Genomic DNA, 22,266 nt, shown 5'->3' with positions numbered 1-22,266 from the left:
ATCAGAATAGCAAGAATTAGCATAACCAAGTCAGACAAAGCAAAGATGATGTTCTTTACAGGAAATGCTCTATATGTCCACCATCATTCCTCAACAATAGCTGTAGTCGAGGAATCATGTTTTCAATAGCACTGTAAAGCACGTTCGGAGTTATAGTGTGGCACTGGCGTCGGATGTTGTCATTCAGCATCCCTAGAGATGCCGGTCAATCACGATACACTTGCGACTTCTGGTAACCCCAAAGACAATAATCGCACGGACTGAGGTCTGTGGACTTGGGAGGCAAGCGTGACGAAAGTGGCGGCTGAGCACACGATCATCAACAAACGATGTGCGCAAGAGATCTTTCACGCGCCTAGCAATATGGGGTGTTTTCGTTTCTAATACAATTACATGTCATTCCAAGCTTGTGTGTCAATTTTTACCTCTCTATCTGCATTATACCGTGGTTTATTAAGTTTTCAAATTTATACTAACTTTTTGATCACCCGGTACATCACACTCTGCTATTCAGAACGCTGCAGTTCCGAGCTATCTAGCGGTAGAGGGTTACAAATAAGGATACTTAAGGAACAAAGATGTGGAACGTTAATAACGTTTGTTTTATTTAAAAAACTTTATGACTCTTCACATAAAAAATTCGGAGGCATACTTTTCAGCGTGCTCTCGTAACTAATATAAGAGAACTTTTTTTTTCTAGTGGTAGTATTTATTGTCAGTACAGGTGGGTAGTGGTTGATGATACGGTCCCGCAGGTATAGAGATCCACTTCTAGTATTTGCCAGAGAAAATTACTATGTTATTCTGCCTGTAATAGCCTATTTGCAAGGTTGACGTAGACGAAAACAAGTTGAAAACGTTATTCGAATGGTCAGGTCGGGCAAATGTGAGACTCTATGTGCGCGAAGGTCGTCTCTTCCACCGTACAGGTGGCTTGCACACCGTTATACGTACCCCCTGCCACTCGTAATTTTTCTTCCTAAATTAGCTATTTCCGCAGAACCTCCAAATGATCTCATGTAGCTAAACACTATTACAGACAACATGCTACATGGACAATTTTGGTATACTTTGAGCATAAACGACAACTATGTGAGTTCTTTATGTCGCTCTATGGGAAGTAATAATTACATATAATACGAATAAAGCTATTCTTCTTAGTTTTCTTTCGTTATCTAGAATCCTGTTCGCATAATAAACTACGTTTCGTTGTTTTTTTATTTATTTATTTGTAATTTGAAACGCCATTTTGCACTCATTCTTTCTACATTTATGTTTTTCCGAGTAACTATTTCATAAACATATTAGAAAATACGGTATTACCGGATTCAACACAATGTTTACATAACACGGTCAAAAGATAGCCCGGGACAGAAAGAAACATCGCCAGATCCACAAGTGTTTATAACTTATGTTTCGCAACACGAAAACTCAAGGAACTAAGCCTTTTAATAATTATTATTTTAAATTAATTTAATTTTAAGGTCAGAAATTTCTGGAGCCTGGGAATATATGTAGAATCTGCTATATATATATATATATATATATATATATATATATATATATATATATATATATATATATATATAACGTTTGTCCAGGAAGATGATGCGGGCTTTTAAGTAAGTGATGTAGCAATTAATTTCAATAATTTTTATGTGTGTAGAAATATTACACAATCTGATTTGTTTAAATTATAAGTTTTTGGGAATTTTCCTTCAATGTAAATTTTTGATAAAAGTAATTACGCTATTTTAACCAGATATATATAACACTTTTTTTACAATATATCCTACTGAAAATGAACTTAAATAAAAGTATCATAATTTCATAACTCTACATGTAATTCATAATATAAGTCCAATGTTTTGAATAGTAGAAGAACATAATGTTTAAACAAATGCTTGTTTCGAAGATTACCTCTGTCTTTACTTCGGCCTGTTACAAAAATAATGAACTGCCAATTCTAAATAAAATGTTTAACTTTATTTACATCTATAACTGTAGCCACAAGCAATCTGAGACTGCGTGCCTTAGGGAACTTCTGACACCACTGACTAATACTCCGTGGCCTGAACCACTAGCGAATGATGCCTGGGGAGAATGATTGTCGGTAGACCTTTGTATTAGCTCTAACCATTGAATTATTTCATTATGCTCATGTTGTCAGATGTGTGTGAGAGAAGTGATACGTTGTCCTAGTCCTTCCGGAAAGCACTCTCTCGAAATTTCAGGAGCAAACCTCTCCGTTACGTTCAACGCCTCTCTTGCAGCCTCTGCCACTGGAGTTTCTTGAGCATCTCTGCAACACTATCGCGCCGACTCAAAGATCCCGTGACGAAACTCAACGCTCTTCGTTGGATCTTATCTCTCTCTCTCTCTCTCTCTCTCTCTCTCTCTTTCTCTCTCTTTCTATCAACCTTAACCTAGTAAGGGTCTCATATTCATGAAAAACACTCAAGAATCCGTCGAACAAGCACCTTGTAAGTAACTTCTTTCAAGGGTGAGTTACATTTCCTTAACATTCTTCCTATGAATCTCAGCCTGAAGTCTGTTTTTCCTGCTATTTTTTTATGTCGTCATTCCACTTCAGATCGCTCTGGATAATTACTAGGAGATATTTTACAGTATATGCTGTTTCGAGCAGTTTCTCATCAGTAGTGTAGTTGTATAGTAGAGGATTTATTTTCCTATATATGCGAATGGGTTACATTTATTTACGTTCAGGGTCAAATGATAGAGAATGGAGAATTCATCAGTCTTAAGTGGGTTATTTTGCACATCGTTACTGTCTACGGGCGTTGATAGTATCTTATAGACAAACGTATCAACTTCGAATAGTCTTAAAGGGCTTCCGGTGATTCCTACTAGACCATTTGTATACGTCGTAACAGTAACGGACCTATCACATTTCGTTGGGATACTTCAGAAATCACCTACAAATTTGTCGACTTCGTTCCGTTAAGAGCGACATGTTGAGTTCTATCGGCAAAGAAGTCTTGTATCCAGTCGCAAATCTAGACTGATACAGGGTAAGCACGTACTTTTTTCATTACACGTCAGTGCCGGGCGGTGTCAAACGCCTTCCCGAAATCAAGGAATACATCAACTTGAGCGGTGTTGTCAACAGCGCAACGGCTCTGGTGGAGGAACAGAGGGGGCTGAGTTTGGTTAGATCTTTGTTTGAGGAATCCATATTGATTTTTAAGGAGATTTCCGTTCTGCAAAAGCTTTCATAATAATTGCGCATAAAACATGTTCCATTATTCTGCAATAGATTGACGTGAACGATATGGGCCTGTAGTTACGTAAATCTGTCCTTCGACCCTCCCTCAAAGCGGAAAAGACCTGTGCTTTTCCGGTCGCTACCTACCTTTTGCTTGCTCCGGGGAACCACGATCTACTGCTGTTAGAAGAGCAGCAATTTCTTCCGCAGAAACTTTCCAGAATCGCACAGGTATCCCGTGCAGTCCTGATGCCATTCCACTACTAAGTGATTACAGTTGATTCTTTATTCTGTGATCGGTCATCTCAGTATCTGTCGTTTCGACATTCGTACGATGATTGAAAAGAGGGACCGTATTACGATTTTCCACGATGAAACAATTTCGGAAAACCGAATTCAGTATTTCGACTACCTCTATGTTATCTTACATTTTAGTGCCTGCAGAGTTAGTGAGTGGCTGTATGGATGATTCCAACTCGCTTATTGGTTGTACACAAGAGCAAAACCTGTTAGGTTTCCAGGTAGATCGATTGGAAAAGTTTTGCTTTCAGGGTCACTGAACGATTATCTCACTGCTCTCACTGCGCTCATTTCGCCTCTTTGAAATTTTGTTTGTTTGGTAAATTTTGAATTCTCGTGAATCCGTGATAAAGCTCTCTTTGTTTTCGTGGCAGTTTTCTAACACGGTTATTAAACCGAGTTTTTCCATCTCTAAAGACATTTCTCAGAATATAGTTGTCCGAGGCATACTGAACGATGCTTTCGAATTTTTTTTTCCACTTGTGTTCCATATCTTCGTCCTCAGTACTGAATATTTGTTGTTGACTACTCAGATATTCTGTAGTTTGTATCCCTTCACTGCGACTAAGCAAAATTATTTCCCCACCTTTCGTAACATTCTTTGTAAAACCTGCGGTGGTAGTTGCTGTCGCAACATATTGGCCACTGGTTCCTTCCTACCTGATTCGATAAGTTCAGATCTGTTTGTATCTGTGAGGTCTGAGACGCAAAATTTAGAGTTGTTTCTCTAATTATCTGCTCAAAGTAACGTTATGTAATGAAACTGTATGAGCTTGCAAAATTAAGCCCATAATTGGAATTTTGGATGTTTCCTGATACTTTACACGGTTAACCTGGTGAATATGGATGCTGTGATAGAACATATTTCTATGTTAGGTGTGCTTCCAAAATATCAAGTAGATGGTATAACTCCAAAACATTTATAACAGTATCCTATTTAACGGAGGAACATTCAGATAAAGCGAATGATTCTTTGTATACAGTATCATTACCAATACATCAACGGATGGTGGATACACAGAGAAATTTTAAAAAATGAATGGAATATTGTTGAAATTAATGAAAAATCACTTGTACACTAAACATTGTGAATTTAAGGAACACATTCCCAAATGTAGGCATCTACCTAAAAGGTGTTCAAATACAAATTCCTGAATCAACACAAATTACCAAAAATACTGTAGTCATATCACGAAAATGTTCACTGTCTATTTGCACTAACATGGAGTGTACACGAAAAATGTTAACGTCTTTGAAGCCTCAAAACACGCATTGCTGTTCCGCGAAATCGCGAAGCTTGAAGTCCTCTGGCACTGTCTGAGAAAGATAGGCACATATCCTGATTAGCGGCTTTCTGTATGTTCGCGAGCACACTGCTCACAGGCCTGTACGTTGCTCACGAGCCATCTGCTGTCAGTGATTTCAGCGAGTTCTCAGATCACACTCAGTCACTTGTCCTATGTCGCTCGGATCGTACGTGGCCCTGAAAATTGGGGAAATTATGTGGCTCTCATGTAGCCCGTAAGGCAAGTAGCATGTCTCGGGCCTTCCCCAGTCAGCAGTGTACATGTAAGGTGGCTCCATCCTATTAACCATAATGACAATGGAGGGACCACTCTTGACTAACCGGAACTGCTTTTTATTTATTCTAGATGAACTATAATTTTCTATGTTTTGAAGAAATATGGTGAGCCTAGTGTCTTTTAAAACGTAATTACATATGACCCACAGCACTACAACACAAATGGCAGCAGGTACACTATCTCATCGAAAGCAACTGGCCACATATTAATGAAAATTGATTAGGAACGTGTCTGCCCATTCGGGTGATCCAGAATGCACACAGAACCCCAAGTATTAATTGCCCTTGAAGTGGTCAACTCCGCGCAGCCACTTTTCGAAAGTGGTCAGCTGCGCATCGTGGACATTTTTTGAGTGAAGTCAATTGCGCGCGACAGGAAACACACGTTAAATTGACACTACAGTATGTTTCTTTCCATGTTCAGAGACTTTCAACTCTCTATGATTGCTAAGCTCGACCAGTAATATGTATGGCAAGAAACCAAAACCATTTTTATTCCTTATGATAAAAGTACGAACGGGTTTCAAAAAAAAATTCGTATTCGCATAGTTTAAAGTCGTTTATTGTACATAATGCCCATGTTTTTCACATTTATTGTCTGATAGGTGGGGCCTATATAATTCATTTTGGGTTAGTTGACTGTCCGACTCTGAACGATAGCATCAACAAAACCATATACACTGAAGACCCGAAGAAACTGGAAGACCTGCCTGATATACTGTAGGGTCCACTCGAGGACGTAGAAGTACCGTAACAAGACGTGGCATGGTGTCAGAAACAGTGCTGGAGGGAAGTGACACCATGAATCCTGCGGGGTTTTCCATAAATTCGTCAGAATGCAAGAGGGCGGAGTATACCTCTGAACAGCACTTGCAAGTCATCTCAGATATCCTCAATAATGTTCACGTCTGGGGAGTTTCGTGGCCATCGAAAGCGTTTAAACTCAGAAGAGTGTTCCTAGAGCCACTCTGTAGAAATTCTGGACCTGTGAGGTGTCGCTTTGACCTAATGGAATTGCCCAAGTCCTGCAGAATGGACATGAATGAATGCAGGTGCGCAGACAGAGTCCTTACGTACGTGTCACCTGTCAAATTCGTATCTAGACGTATCAAGGATCTCATCACTCGAACTACACACGTTCCACACCATCACAGAGCCTCCGCCAGCTTGAACAGTCTCCAGATGACATGCAGAATCCTAGGATTCATGAGGTTGTCTCCATACCCGTATACGTGTGTCCCATCGATACAATTTGAAGCGAGACTCGTCCGACCAGGCAACAAGTTTCCAGTCGTCGACAGTGCAATACCGGTTTTAACGGGCCCAGGCGAGGCGTAAAGCATTGCGTCAGTCATCAAGGGTACACGAGTCGACCTTCGGCTATGAAAGCCCACATCGATGATGTTTCGTTGAATAGTTCGCACGCTGACACTTGTTAATGGTTCAAAATGGCTCTGAGCACTATGGGACTGAACATCTATGGTCATCAGTCCCCCAGAACTTAGACTACTTAAACCTAACTAACCTAAGGACAACACACAACACCCAGCCATCACGAGGTAGAGAAAATCCCTGACCCCGCCGGGAATCGAACCCGGGAACCCGGGCGCGGGAAGCGAGAACGCTACCGCACGACCAGGAGATGCGGGCACTTGTTAATGGCCCAGCACTGAAATCTACAACAATTTGTGGAAGGGTTGCACTTCTGTCATATTGAACGACTCTCTTCAGTCGCAATGATGTCGGAGATGTGATGTTTTATCAGATTCATGATACTCACGGTACACTCTTGAAACGGTCGTACGGGATATCCCATCTTCATGACTATCTCGGAGACTCTGTGTCCCATCGCTCGTGCGCCGACTATAACATCTCGTTCAGTCTCACTTAAATCTCGATAACCTGCATTTGTAGCAGCAGTAACCGATCTAACAACTGCGCCAGATACTTGTTGTCTTATATAGACGTTGCGACGATAGTGCCGTATTCTGCCTGTTTACATATCTCTGTATTTGAATACGCATGGATATACCAGTTTTTTGGCGCTTGGGTGAAATCCAAACGTCTTGCGGAAACCCAAATCTGAGTTTGGAAAGTTCGTTCTCAAATAATCAGCTGCACTTGTATCATTTTTACTTTCTGATTTAATGCTCATTGAATAAACGTTTAAGTAAATCTTAACCTACACGTTTTATTGTGCATCTCCACTGTGCTTTATGTTGTGTTCCTCTGTCTTTCCGAAACTTATTGCTTGTAACAACGATCGCCTTATGGGCTCTTTCACTTGTCAGATGTACTACAGTAATATTAAAATCCATTTCTAACTTACTGGTCACATACAAGTAGGAGGAACGGACACATGGAGCACAGCACTCGGAGAATGAGATTAATGACAACAGTGCTACCAACAGTTTTGTGCAAATATTACCAAGTTTAAAGTAAAACAATTGCGCGCAGTCGACATGTTTACTAAAGTGATACTGAAACTGCTCCCACGTAGTTGTGCAAACACTAAACCATTTCGCGCACAGTCTGTACAAACGTCACCTTCTGACCTTAGGACGGCTTCAACTCTGGTGGGGACACTTTAAATTAGGTGTAATGGCGTCTCTGGAGAAGTTGCAGCCCCATCTTTCTCAAGAGTCGAATACAGAGAAGGGCGTGATGTATGGACGCTGGGATCTGTGGCTAAGTCAACGTTCTAATTCATCCCAAAAGCGTTCCACCCGTTTCAAGTTAGATGTATGGACAGGCAAGTCCGTTTCAGGCATGTTATCGTCCATTAATCGTTGCCCGAGAGATGCGACTTTTGTATATCTAGTGTACGCAGCACACAATGCTGAAAAATGTTGGGAGAACGTCATGATTTGCCGTCATGAGCTGCTGACAAAATTGCTTTATTGAACAATCAGTATCCGTCTACGGACCAATATCATCAACATGAAACGTTTACAGCATCATACTAGGCGATAAAATCAAACGCGTCAAATAATAGAATCCACAATTTGTCACAGCTGTCTTATTGTCATGTCGCCATTCAGGAAAACGTACGAAAGTGAACCCTCATTGGTGTTGCATTCTCAGTCATTCGATGACATTTTTGGGTTTATATATTTAAAAAATATATTGCTTAACAAGTGGATCCTACATGCAGTAATTCAGGAATGCACGTCATATGATGTGCATCCTAATATACGTGTTGTTGCTGACATCGGGTTTAGGATGTCGACTATAATAATGTGAGTCGAGAGTACATGTGCTTTATGGAATAGCTGCTTGTCACTTTTATTAATTTTCACCATCACGACGCTTTTCTGAAGATTGCTGACATCATCACATGCATTACTGTTACGTGTACATTAATCTCATGCAGTGATAATCCAAAACATTGTGACCAATGCCCACCGCTAGGTTGGATGCCGCCTGGTGGCATTGTGGCACGTGACCCGGTAGCGAAAGTATGTAAGCACAGAAGGCACGGATGGGAGATTACCCCAGGAAAGATGTGTTGTAAATTGGGACATCCATTGATATAAGTGACTTTGACAAAGATCAGATTGTTATTAAACAGAGCTTGTAAACCTCAAAAATGGCAAAGCTATTCGAATGTGCAAGTGTAACTGTCGTAAGCACCTATCGAAGAGCTAGAAGGACAATGAAACTATCACTTGGTGACTCTTTACAGAGCCGGCTGAGATGGCCGTGCGGTTCTAGGTGCTACAGTCTGGAACCACGCAACCACTACGTTCGCAGGTTCGAATCCTGGCTCGGACATGTATGCGTGTGATGTTCTTAGGTTAGTTTGGTTTAAGTAGTTTCAAGTTCTAGGGGACTAATGACGAAAATGGTTCAAATGGCTCTGATCACTATGGAAATCAACTGCTGTGGTCATCAGTGCCCTAGAACTTAGAACTACTTAAACCTAACTAACCTAAGGACATCACACACATCCATGCCCGAGGCAGGATTCGAACCTGCGACCGTAGCAGTCAAGCGGTTCCGGTCTGAAGTGCCTACAACCGCACGGCCACCGCGGCCGGCAGGTACTGATGACCTCAGAAATTGAGTCCCATAGCACTTAGAGCCATTTGAACCATTTGAACTCTTCACAGAACGCGGGGTTCGGAGGCTTGTCTGCTGTGTAAACTAGGATAGATGGTGACCTGTGGCGTCTCTGCCGAAAGATCACATTGCTGGTGCACGCACAAGTGTTTCTGAGCACACCCTTCATAGTACATTGTTGAACATGGAGCTCTGCAGCAGACCACCCCTACCTGTCCACATGTTGACCCAATTACATATCCATTGCACTTGGCACGGGACCATCGGGATTCGACCGTCGATCAATAAAAACCTGTCGTCTCTTATAGCGAATCACATTTTTGCTATACCAGGTCGTTGGTCGTTTCCACAAACGCTACCGTCGAGAAGAAAGCCGGCTCGAGAAGTTCAGCGCGTCAGGGTTGCTGGCTGGTGGGACACCATTAAGATATGGTAGATATTCGCCTACGCTTGCGTGAGACTTGTGGTAATGGAAGAGACGCTGACATCTGCGAACCCCCTTCATCTGCTCATGCTTGCTGTCTTCCTCGACCGCGATGTCATGTTTCAGCAGTATAACCGTCAGTGTTTCTCTGCCAGAACGGTGCTACAGTGGTTTGAGGAGCATTATAGTGAAATCACGTTGATACCTCGGCGACCAAATTCGCCTGATGTAATTGCCGTAGAACCCATCTCGGTCGCTGTCGGGTGCTACCACCACGTACACAAGTCAGAGGCCCGTAAATTACTCGAAATACATGACCTGTGCTTAGACCTCTAATGCCAAATACTTCCATATACCATCAAATTGTCGGATCCCTGATACGCAGAATCAGTGATATATCTCGTTCCAAAGACGGACAAACAAGCTATTTCGCTGGTGGTCGTAACGTTTTGGCTCATCAAAATGGTTCAAATGGCTCTGAGCACTATGGGACTTAACATCTGAGGTCATCAGTTACCTAGAACTGAAAACTACTTAAACCTAACTAACCTAAGGACATCACACACATCCATCACCGAGGCAGGATTCGAACTTGTGACCGTAGCGGCCGCGCGGTTCCAGACTGAATCGCCTAGAACCGCTTGGCTGCAGCGGACAGCCTCGCTCATCAGTGTACGTGATGAAGAGTACAGGGTGTCCCACTCAAACCTCCCTGATGTCAAACACCCTGAAAAAGAACACAGTAGATACGACAATGGAAAATGCATTACATTGTAGCGCATCTCAAAGAATTTATTTATTTATCATCAGTACACCTCTATATGAAAACCATTTGTAGCACAAAGAATATGGAGTCTATATTCAATTTTTTCCAAGTTCGTTGTAACATTTCCTGTGCTATTGTTGCAATTGGATTAGTGATATGATGTCGCAACGTAGTAATATCGGCCACTTTGGACGCATACACGCGGTCCTTCACGAATGCCCACATGAAGAAGTCAAGCGGTATAATGTCGGGTGAACGTGGTGGTTAGGCAATGGGTCCTCCGCGCCAGATCCAATGGCTGGGAAATTTCCTATCCAGGAACTTGTGAACAGTCGTTGACCAATGCGGTGGAGCTCCATCTTGTTAAAAATTGATGTTTGTTTGGAAGTCTCCAAAAGGTCCAGACACGTTGACCCATTCACTCTTTGTTCCAGCAAAAAAGAACGGTCCAACAATCCTGGCATTAGGCCGCACAAGATTGAACATGTTCAGTGACAACGTCCGGATTTTGCGAACCCCAAATCCTAACATTATGGCTATTAACAATTCCTGATAGATGAAAGGTTGCCGCATCTGAGAATAAACATCTTTCCAGGAAGCTGGCATGCATATCAATAAGCTGCAGCATATCCGCAGCAAATTGTTGTCGGCGTGGTTTGCGTTCGGCGTCAGATATTGAACAATTTGCACTTTGTAAGCACACATACGAAGGACTACACGATGTAATGTTGATCGAGATACATCATGTTGCCTAGGTGCTGCCTGATGTATTGCCTGAAACGTGGGTTCCTGAGAACCGTTTGTCTGATGTCCTCCACTGTCTCTTCTGAAACTTTGCAACGTGCACCGTCAGAATGATTATGAACACTTCCTGTTGCCGGAAACAACCAATACTATTCTTTCATTGTTACCACATTAGCAGCATCGCATTCATACACACGGCGATATTTTCTTTGCGCAGTAATCATAGATATTGTTTCTGCAAACCTCCCTACTGCCTGAACACACTGATGTGGAGTCGACATTATCACTTCATGGAACTATGCTGCAGTCTGGCGACGATACTTGGCACTTCTGACGCTGGAATATAAATTCTTTGAGATGATCTACAATGTGGTGCGTTTTTCATACTTGTATCTACTGTGGCTTTCCTCTCCTGGGACCTCGGAATCAGGGAGGTTTGAGTGGGACACCCTGTACTTGCTGTTTGTGTCAGTGAGGATATGTAGCGAAATGTAACCTTGTACTGAAAGATTAATTTATTTCAGGGTATATCTTAAGTGAGATGTGTGTTTAAATAATTTCATTGATTGACTTTACTGACATTTTTGCTAGGAATTTACTTGTAACAAACACAATGCCAAGGCTTAACACTTTCACATTCGAATGTTTCCACTCCAAAGACTCATAACTATTACCATACATGTGAAAATCCCAATGTGAAAATGTTAAGAGATGATTTCTACTTTTATTCGAACATTATGAAGTACTTCGAAGGAAAAGATTTATTGACACATAGTTATCACTGTTACAGAAAATATCGTTCTTGTGAAACACAAATAGGTCTTTATGCTCACGAAGTAATAAGTGCTATCGCCAGGGGATGTCAAATTGATTCAAAATTTTTCGATTTCCAGAAGGCTTTCGAAACCGTTCCTCACAAGCGTCTCCTAACCAAACTGCGTGCCTACGGAGTATCGCCTCAGTTGTGTGACTGGATTCGTGATTTCTTGTCAGAAAGGTCACATTTCGTAGTAACAGACGGAAAGTCATCGAGTAAAACAGAAGTAATATCCGGCGTTCCCCAAGGAAGTGTTATAGACTCTCTATTGTTCCTGATCTATATTAACGACATAGGAGACAACCTGAGCAGCGGTCTTAGATTGTTTGCAGACGATGCTGTCATTTACGGTCTTGTAAAGTCATCAGATGACCAAAACGACTTGCAAATATGATTTAGATAAGATAACTGTATGGTGCGAAAAGTGGCAGTTGACCCTGAATAAGGAAAAGTATGAAGTTATCCACATGAGTACTAAAAGATGTCAGCTAAATTTCGATTACTCGATAAGTTACACAAATCTGAAGACTGTAAATTCAACTAAATACTTAGGGGTTACAATTACAAATAACCTAAATTGGAACCATCACATAGATAATATTGTGGGTAGAGCAAAGACTGCGATTCGTTGGCAGAACAAGGTGCCACATGTCTACTAAAGAGACTGCTTACACTAAGCTTGTCCGCCCTATTCTGCAGTATTGCTGTGCGGTGTGGGATCCGCATCAGGTGGGACTGACGGATGACATGGAAAAAGTACAAAGAAGGGCAGTTCATTTTGTATTATGGCGAAATACGGGAGATACTGTCACAGTCATGACACGTGAATTGGAGTGGCAATCATTAAACCAAAAGCGTTTTTCGTTGCGAAGGGGTCTTCTCATGAAATTGCAATCACCAGTTTTCTCCTCTGACTGCGAAAACATTCTTTTTGCACCTACCTACATAGGGAGAAATGATCACCACGATAAAATAAGAGAAATCAGGGCTCGCACAGAAAAATTTAAGCGCTTGTTTTTCCCGCGTGCCGTTCCAGAGTGTAACGGTAGAGAGACAGCTTGAAGATGGTTCATTGAACCGTCTGCCAGACACTTTATTGTGAATAGCAGAGCAATCACCAGTAATCATGATACCGAAGCCAGTCGTACTAATAATCACCAATAAAATTCGTCAAACGTACTAAAAATAATTTCATAAATTTATAAGAATCGCAGACCTCAAGGAATTACACAAAACCTGGGTAAATTTAACAAGCGCTATTTGTTTGGGACTTTACCGGAGGTTACTCAGAGGAGGTACGTTTTTCTACCTCGTTGTCTCTAACCAACGAGATTTTTCGTCTCACCTTCATTCGATACATTGTTTCGTTCTCACTGATGAACCTAGTCTTCTGTGGCTGTGGTCAGTTCATGCGGTCAATTGCAGTCCGCTCCGCCGGGAGCAGAAACAGACGCCGGTCACTCACCGCGGGTGTGTAGCGCGGCGAGTCCTGTCATATTCTGGGATCCGCTCGTTGCCGAAGCAAAAGCACTCTCGGCGTCTCCGGGGCGCGTGGTTTATTTAGCGCCATGTTTTACTGCTTGCCTGCGCGATGCCGGCGGCCCTAAATGTTTGAGCGGTTGTCGCGAGCGGCGCAGGGGCATCCGGCCGGCTGAATTGTTGAAGCTGCGCCGAGAGGGAGTCGTGTGTCACGGGGAACACGCGTGCTTTCGTGAAATAAACACGGCCGCACGCCAGTCGCGACGCCGGGCTGCCGCTGCTGGCGCCGGGCTCGCTGGGGCGTCACCAGCTGTCGCCAGCGTCAGCGTCTGCAGCGGATCAGCCGCCGCGTCATGGCCGGCGACAGGTGCCACCGCCAGTAATAATGACCGCGTAATGGCCGGCGCCCACTGCCGCGATAGAGCGCTGGCCGTTCAGCGCCGTGAATAACTGTCCTTGCTATTTGTGTGTGTTTGTGTGTGTGTGTGTGCGAGCGTCTGTGTGTGGGTGTGTGATTCCTCTTCCGGGCAGGTACGTTGACGTTGTATGACGCTGCTGCCCAACGTAGAGTAGGAGTATACCTTAAAGTGCGTGCCCCAATATCAAACCAGAAGTTATGTGACTTCACTGTTACGCTGATTGTTTACACTTTGCGCTAAGAGCGAAACATACAGGACGATTCCATGATGGTGTTACGACCTTTCTCGGATGACAAAGAAGGGTTAAAGTATTAATTTGGGGTAAGGCAGCCTGGTCTGGAAATGACCTAGTCGAAAGCTTTTAGCCTGCTCTATAACTTCGTTGAAGGAGTATATAGAGGGTCTATACAAAGGCGACGTTCTTGAGGACAATATTATGGGAATGGAAGAGGAGGTAGATGAAGATGGAATGGGAGATATGATAGTGTGTGAACAGATGGACAGAGCACTGAAAGACCTAAGTGGAAACAAGGCCCCGGGAGTAGACAACATTCCATTAGAATTACTGGTAGCCTTGGGAGAGCCAGCCCTGACAAAACTCTACCATCCGGTGAGCAAGATGTATGAGATAGGCGAAGCAGCCTCAGTCTTCAAGAAGAATATAATAATTCCAACCCTAAAGAAAGCAGGTGTTGACAGATGTGAAAATTACCGAATTATCAGTTTAATCAGCCACGGGTGTAAAATACGAACACGAATTCTTTACAGACGAATGGAAAAACTGGTACAAGCTGACGTTGGGGATGATCAGTTTGGATTCCTTAGAAATGTTGGAACACGGGCGCAATACTGACCTTACGATTTATCTTAGAAGATAGGTTAAGGAAAGGCAAACCTAAGTTTCTATCATTTGTAGACTTAGAGAAAGCTTTGGCATTGTTGACTGGAATATTCTCTTTAAAATTCTGAAGGTGGCAGGGGTAAAATATAGGGAGCGAAAGGCTATTTACAATTTGTACAGAAACCAGATGCCAGTTATAAGCGTCGAGGGGCATGAAAGGGAAGTAGTGGTTGGGAAGGGTGTGAGACAGGGTTGTAGCCTATTCCAGATGTTAATCAAACTTTATATTGAGCAAGAAGTAAAGAAAACAAAAGAAAAATTCCGAGTAGGAATTAAAATCCATGGAGAAGAAATAAAAGCTTTTAAGTTCGCTGATGACATTTTAATTCTGTCAGAGACAGTGAGTGGTAAATGAGTTTTGTTATTTAGGGAGCAAAATAGCTCATGTTGGTCGAAGGAGAGAGGGTATAAAATGTTGCTCGGCAGTGGAAAAGAAAGCTTTTCTGAAGAAGAGAAATTTGTTAACATCGAGTATAGACTGAAGTGTCAGGAAGTCGTTTCTGAAAGTATTTGTATGGAGTGTAGCCATGTATGGAAGTGAAACGTGGACGATAAATAGTTTGGAGAAGAAGAGAATAGAAGCTTTCGAAATGTGGTGCTACAGAAGAATGCTGATGATTAGTGGGTAGAGGTACTAATGAGGAGGTACTAAATAGAATCGGAGAGAAGAGAAATTTGTGGCACAACTTGACTAGACGAAGGGATCGTTTGGTAGGACATATTCTGAGACATCAAGGAATCACCAATTTAGTATTGGTCATCAGCGCAGAGGGTAAAAGTCGTAGAGGGAGATCAAGAGATGAAAACTCTAAACAGATTCAGGAGCATGTAGCTTTCAGTAGGTACTGGGAGATGAAGCAGCTTGCACTGGATAGAGTAGCATGGAGAGCTGCATCAAACCAGACTCTGGACTGAAGACCACAACAACAACTACGTAACTTCGTAGAGTTTTTGTTTTGCATGTTGGTATTCTCATTAATATGTGTTTGTCTACCGACTGTAATTTTTTAAATTGTAGTTGACTGTAGCTATTAGAGTTCACATGTTGTTATGTTTGGAGATAGGGAGTGGAGCTGTGGGCGCTAGAGAATTGAGTGTCAAGTCCAGAAATATGACCATTTCCCAAAAACACAGTATATTCTGATTGAGTTCAGTAGAGGTGTGACAAAAGCGGAGGCAGCCCAAACCATTTGCACAGTGTATGATGATATTGCCACTGGACAGAACAAGGCAGGAAAATGGTTTTCTCGCCTTGAGGAGGATAGTTTTGACATTAGTAGGCCTCCAATTTCAGCAAGGTCTTTGGGGTTTGACGAAGATCGTTTAAAAGTATCATTCCACAATGATCCAAACCATTATTGTGATCAGAATGAGATTTTCACTCTGCAGCGGAGTGTGCGCTGATATGAAACTTCCTGGCAGATTAAAACTGTGTCCCGGACCGAGACTCGAACTCGGGACCTTCGCCTTTCACGGGCAAATTCTCTACCAACTGAGCTACCGAAGCACGACTCACGTCCCGTCCTCACAGCTTTACTTCTGCCAGTACCTCATCTCCTACCTTCCAAACTTTACAGAAGCTCTCCTGCGAACCTTGCAGAACTAGCACTCCTGAAAGAAAGGATATAGCGGAGACATGGCTTACCCACAGCCTGGGGATGTTTCCAGAATGATATTTTCACTCTGCAGCGGAGTGTGCGCTGATATGAAACTTCCTGGCAGATTAAAACTGTGTACCCGTCCGAGACTCGAACTCGGGACCTTTGCCTTTCGCGGCCAAGTGCTCTACCAACTGAGCTACCGAAGCACGACTCACGCCCGGTACTCACAGCTTTACTTCTGCCAGTACCTCGTCTCCCACCTTCCAAACTGTACAGAAGCTCTCCTGCGAACCTTGCAGAACTAGCACTCCTGAAAGAAAGGATATAGCGGAGACATGGCTTAGCCACAGCCTGGGGATGTTTCCAGAATGAGATTTTCACTCTGCAGCGGAGTGTGCGCTGATATGAAACTTCCTGGCAGATTAAAACTGTGTGCCCGACCGAGACTCGAACTCGGGACCGAGCATCACTGCTTACATTTACTGTCAACAACTGAGACATCTTGCAGACACAGTCCAAGAACAACGACTAGGAAGACTGCGTGAAGTGATACTACTCCACGATGACGCCCGACGGCATTCTGCTAGACTGCCAGTTCAGTGGTTGGGTTGGGAATTCATTACTGACCCACCTCATTTACCTGGTTTTGCGCCCTCAGATTTTTAAATATTTCTCTCTCTGTAGAACGATCTTCAACGAACTTCGTTACCGGATGAAAACGCTCTCCGAACATGGCTCGACGAGTTCTTCGTCTCAAAACCAAGTGTTCTCTACAGTCGCGGGATCGAAAAGTTACCCCAGCCTTGTTAGTCTGTTGAAAATTAACAGAATATATTGATGACTGAAGTCCATGTTATGCGTATATGTGTGTGTTTATAAAAATTATGGAAAGACGCTACTAACTTATGCACCAAAACTCTGACGGTGAGTCTCTTCTACTTCAGTCTCTTTGCATTCAATACTTTGGAAAGAGGTAATATGGACCGAAGCAATATAACAGTGTCCTGTACACATGGGCTGTAAAGTGCATTTCTTAAGAGCTATGGCCACTTGTTCAGTAGAAGAGCTATATCTCACAGTAGTAAAGATGAACAAGTGGTCAGCTTTTAAGGTATGCACCTTAGAGTCCATGTTAATTGGGCATTTTTCCAGCTTTGTTCCCTACTACCTCCTCCCAAAATACGGAAAACAAGGAGATTGAAGTACAAGAATTCAACGTCAGAGATACCAGAACGACTTTGCTTATAACTTTCGATTCAGTCGTTTACGGACCAGGCTCTCCTGGCTTAAATTGGTACAATTTCCCTTCTCCGTCATCCCTTAAGGAATCACACTGTTTATGTCTTGCTTTTTACACATTACCTGTTACTAACAGCAGTAGTGAGTAGTTGTTGTTGGAAGGGATGAAAAGCAAAATATGTCAAGCGGAGTGCAGATACATTTCGTGGAACACGTGGAAGTTATTTTATGTTAACGACAACTTGAATGCTAATCCCATAAATACGAGTGCAGCACTTAAAGTGTTTAGAAAATCAAATAAGGTTTGGTTTTAAAAACAAATTGAATGATAACTTTGTTTTTCAAAGTGTCTCCCTTTAACATCAACGCATTTTTGCTTTGTTGAAACCAATCCTTAAAGCAAGGATGTCAATCTTGCTCAAACCCTTCTTAAAACGAGTTTTTAAAATGTCCTACTGTGGCACATGGCGACGAAAAAGTGATTCCACGAATTTCATCTTTAATTTTTGAAAACAAAGCACAAGTTTTTTGATGAGTGCTTTATGGTGGAGGATCCATCCATGACCTTTAGGGCATTCTTGCACTCATTTATTAGTTTTGCTATAGAGGACGAGGCTTTATTGTAATGTAAAATTATTCTTTTCTCGCCATTTTTCAAACTTTTTTCAAAAATTTTCCGTAGGCAGATATTTGTGTAACAATTACAGTAGCAATACGGCTCAGTTTAGGAGGAGGGGGGAATATCAGTCACCTTCTGACCAACATTGCCCATTCGTATGAGTTTCGCAGGCTTACGTTCTCTTCGAAAGCTCCACTGAGCCGAATCATTTTTTCTTTTCAGAATCATAGCGACAAATCCAAGATCCATCAGCAGTAGTGATATTCCGAACCAAGTTTGAACTACCACCTTGGAATTTTTCCGGGCTTATTTTTCACCAATCAGTACGTTGTTGCTTTTAATTGGGTGTCAGTTCATGTGAACTCTATCGGAAACAAACTTCTGAGACGTCTAGCTGTCGATGAATAACGTCTCAGAGTTGACTCATTCGAATGCCCAATGCCTCCCGAATAAATTCGAAAGATGTCCGTCGATCTTCTTCAAATGTTGGTAGGGCAGTGACAGTATTATCATCAGTAATAGACATTCTTAGGCATTCTTCAGATAACTCACCACTAAGAAGGAAATCGACATCTTTAGAATTCGTTGTACCAATTCTAAATCGTTCTTTTAGATGTAGCTTCTTCGTCAAATGCATTTCCAAGCTGAACTTCAGATTGTTTAGGTGTTAACGACGATTTAAAATCTAAAGAAATTATAACACGGGAATGTCCCCACAAAATATCCAAATGACGCTACGTAATAAAGTATTAGAGCAAGTCGAACAAGACAATCAACACTACCTGTTAAATGTAAACAAGTATGATTTGTGTTTGGAACCATGGCATTCTCAAATTTTTCCGTGGACGGTATACTGCTAATTTCTTGTTCATTTTCCATCTCCGAGACGAAATACGGAAATCTAAATAACATCACTTTATTGGTACAAAATATGATAATTGTTCTAATGACATTCCAACACGTCATATCGTCTACTGCATTTTGAAACAAGTGATCTTGAATTCATTCATGTTACTGTGTGTTTCTAATTTGTTATTTCGATAATTAATGTCAAGTTTTAAGTGTTACAGTATTCCTCGTCATCAACACAGTGATAAAGACGAATTAATAAAAACATTAAAAATATGTACAAATAAATCGGAGAGGGAGGACAGGAATTTTATATACAGATTCCTGTCGTATAGCAGAAATATTTATGCCTGAAATGTACTGCGTCGCCAGCAGCAATATTATTACAATATTAAAGTATCGGGATTAATAAAAGCTGAACCGGTATCTGTGCCGAAGTACGCCTAACAATAAATAAATAAATAAATAGGTAAATAACAACAGAAAATGCCATCCATCCGAATGACGATTTAAATTTTTGATTTCTTCTTTCAGGTTACTGGAATATATTTATTAACGTATCAGTTGCTCAGTTGTTCAGTAGACCAACTCCCTGATCTTTCCATCTTATTTAATGTCTTGACGATGACAGATCTACCTCGGTAGAAACGTTTCGTAGAACAGACTGCATATTTTCACCATTTCTCGAACATTCCATATTTCTATTAAAATAACAGTCTCCATGAAATATGTCTTAAAACCATAATGGCTAAAGTCGCTTCCACAATCTGTTTCAGAGTCTACTCCACACTTATAAACTGTGGGATAACTATGGAGTGTGAAGCAGAGTGACTAATTTTTTAAGATGTTGATACTAATCAATGTCAAAACGTTGTCTGTTTACATACCCAAGACAGCAGGCTGGTCAGCATCTTACTGTTTGTAATACTGCAGTACACGTTCCAGACTTAATAACAACCACCATATACAGATCTGCTGCAATTAAATTTTGCTTCAGACGTATGAGTTTCAAATTTATATGCCCACTCACCTTCACGACACCAAACAGATACAAAACATGTATTGAAATTGTGGATATGTTGTACATGCCATTTTAAAATACTGAAATAAATATTTAACCGTGCAATAAAATTATAATGTTATACAAATGTCTTCCTTCATAAAACTGAATGCTGTTACTAAGTATTACGTCCAAGTCTGCTACGATGATGAGATACTATCGAAACCTGTCGTAGGGCAATAAAGAGTTTATCAGCTTTGTGGTAGTTGTAAGCCTAGAAGTAACATAGATATGAAGTTGAAATTATAAGAAAGATTTAACTTTGCCAGATGAGTCACTTATCGTTCATTAGCACATTGGAAGATATGAATTAGAAACATGATGATAAATATAGGGCTACTGTAATACAGACGTGCAGGAAACCATGTCACGTGTCGTGTGAACCTAATCGTGTGACGCGGTTCAACTGGTATCAAAAAGGTGAACAATGTTTGAGTTATCAGTAAATATATAATCTGGCCGAGGCAAGGAAAGCAAGTAAATAATAGCTTCAGCTTTTGAAGTCCTGTCGTTCCCACATGCGTACGGTATTCTGCTACGTGAGTTATTACTGTGGAATCGTCTAACCGTAACAGAATAAAGCACAGTTTTTGTGCCATTCGCCTTTCGCAATTATTATTTGTAACGCATCTTCAGTGGCCTGGAATAAGTAAACATTTTTGGGAAAAAGAACTATACTAAAGGAATAAGTGCACAGCACGTAGATCAACATCTAGATCAAAACCTTTGAGTAGAACTTTAAATTAGTACTATATCATAGAAAAACAAAATAAACACCAGCTTCGTTTATAACCTTCATATACAACGTCCTAAATTTGAACTAAATAGTGTAAACAAAAATATGTGCATATCCTGGCCACTGGAGGTGTCTTACAAAAATAAAGACGAAACGCACAAGAAATTTGTTTTATTCAGTTGTGATCAGATGGTCACAGAGTAACAATTATCATCACACCAAATAAATAATCTATTTTATGCAGGAATACCAAGTATGATAACTGACTTTAATGACAGTACAGCTACATTTATTACAGATATAGTTGCGCAACCGCATCATTGCACATAAGAATGCTAGATTCATCATTATTTCCAAACAAATAAGAACAGAACAAGAGAAATTATGTTAATGCAAAAATGGTATTTAATTATATAATTACGATTTTCATTATGGAAAAATCAGTACTAGTTTCCGTCTGAAAGTCTGCAGATGATCCGAAAAGTAGCCGACATGCACTGCAAGTTTTCGTCACTTCTTACTCAGATATCTAAGTGTTGTCGGTTACAGTAGATGTACGCGAATTCATGAATGTATTTTATATACAGAGGGATTCAAGGGAATGAGGATGATATTCAAAAGCAGTAACTGTATCGATACATTTTATGTAATTAAAAACGGTGCCTTCAGTAGCCGGAAAAAGTTGTTGCGTACCAACTGACGTCATTTGCACGGCTGCGATGCACGTGCGTCACAGTTCCACATCACAGAATGCGATGATGGCGGACCAGGCGGAAACACCTGATGCAGTCTGATGTGCGGAGCGCGACAAAAGTGTACCTGTTTTCTTCAACGGACGCCGCAGCACGTTGGTACTTCTATTAGGGCTACGAATACAGCCGTGTGTGGAAATTGCAGAGACGCTTACCCGTCTACGTAGGCGCCTGAAGCTGGACAGCATGGCGGAAGGCGCGGCGTCGGGCGTCGGCGGCCACACTGCTGCAGACGTGGACGGCCTATTAATAGCCACCAGCTGCCAGCGGGCGAGCCAGTGTTTGGGAGGCGGGGAGGGGGCAGCCAGAAAGAGCTTACGGTAAACCGCGCTAAGTCAGCTGTTTCCTCAACGAAGACGTGTAGCACCCGCACAAAGAACTACTCCCGCCTGAAGAAGCTGCCGTTGATAGGGAATTTTGATAGAACAGAGACAGTTGCATCAACAGCACAGTCCCATTACTCACTCACATCTACTAGCCATCTTTATAAATACTGTGGTTTCCATAAACGGAAAAAATGTTTATAAATAAAGAAGTTTCCACAAACGGAACAATATTTTTTCGTACAGGAAATGAGAATTGATAGGGGCTTAATGTCAAAATTGATGAGCGAGAAGTAAACGAAACTTAGGAATTCTGTTATGTTGGCAGCAAAATAAATCATGATGAAGGAAGACACAAAAAGTAGAC

General features: G+C 41.6%; 1 protein-coding gene across 1 annotated transcript in view; it reads right to left on the bottom strand.

The window, feature by feature from the left end:
* The window catches only part of LOC126355986 (delta-sarcoglycan), a 390,788-nt gene extending 368,981 nt beyond the window's left edge, over positions 1-21,807 (bottom strand). The window contains exon 1 of the mRNA XM_050006604.1: positions 21,732-21,807. Within this exon, the coding sequence (XP_049862561.1) occupies positions 21,732-21,764 (33 nt within the window). The 5' untranslated portion in view covers positions 21,765-21,807. The remainder of the gene's footprint in view (positions 1-21,731) is intronic.
* Between the last annotated feature and the right edge of the window lie 459 nt (positions 21,808-22,266).

The sequence above is a fragment of the Schistocerca gregaria genome, chromosome 3 (assembly GCF_023897955.1).
Source record: "Schistocerca gregaria isolate iqSchGreg1 chromosome 3, iqSchGreg1.2, whole genome shotgun sequence".
NCBI lineage: Eukaryota > Metazoa > Arthropoda > Insecta > Orthoptera > Acrididae > Schistocerca > Schistocerca gregaria.
Note: the sequence above shows the minus strand (reverse complement) of the source record. Positions and strands in the feature narration are given on the sequence as shown.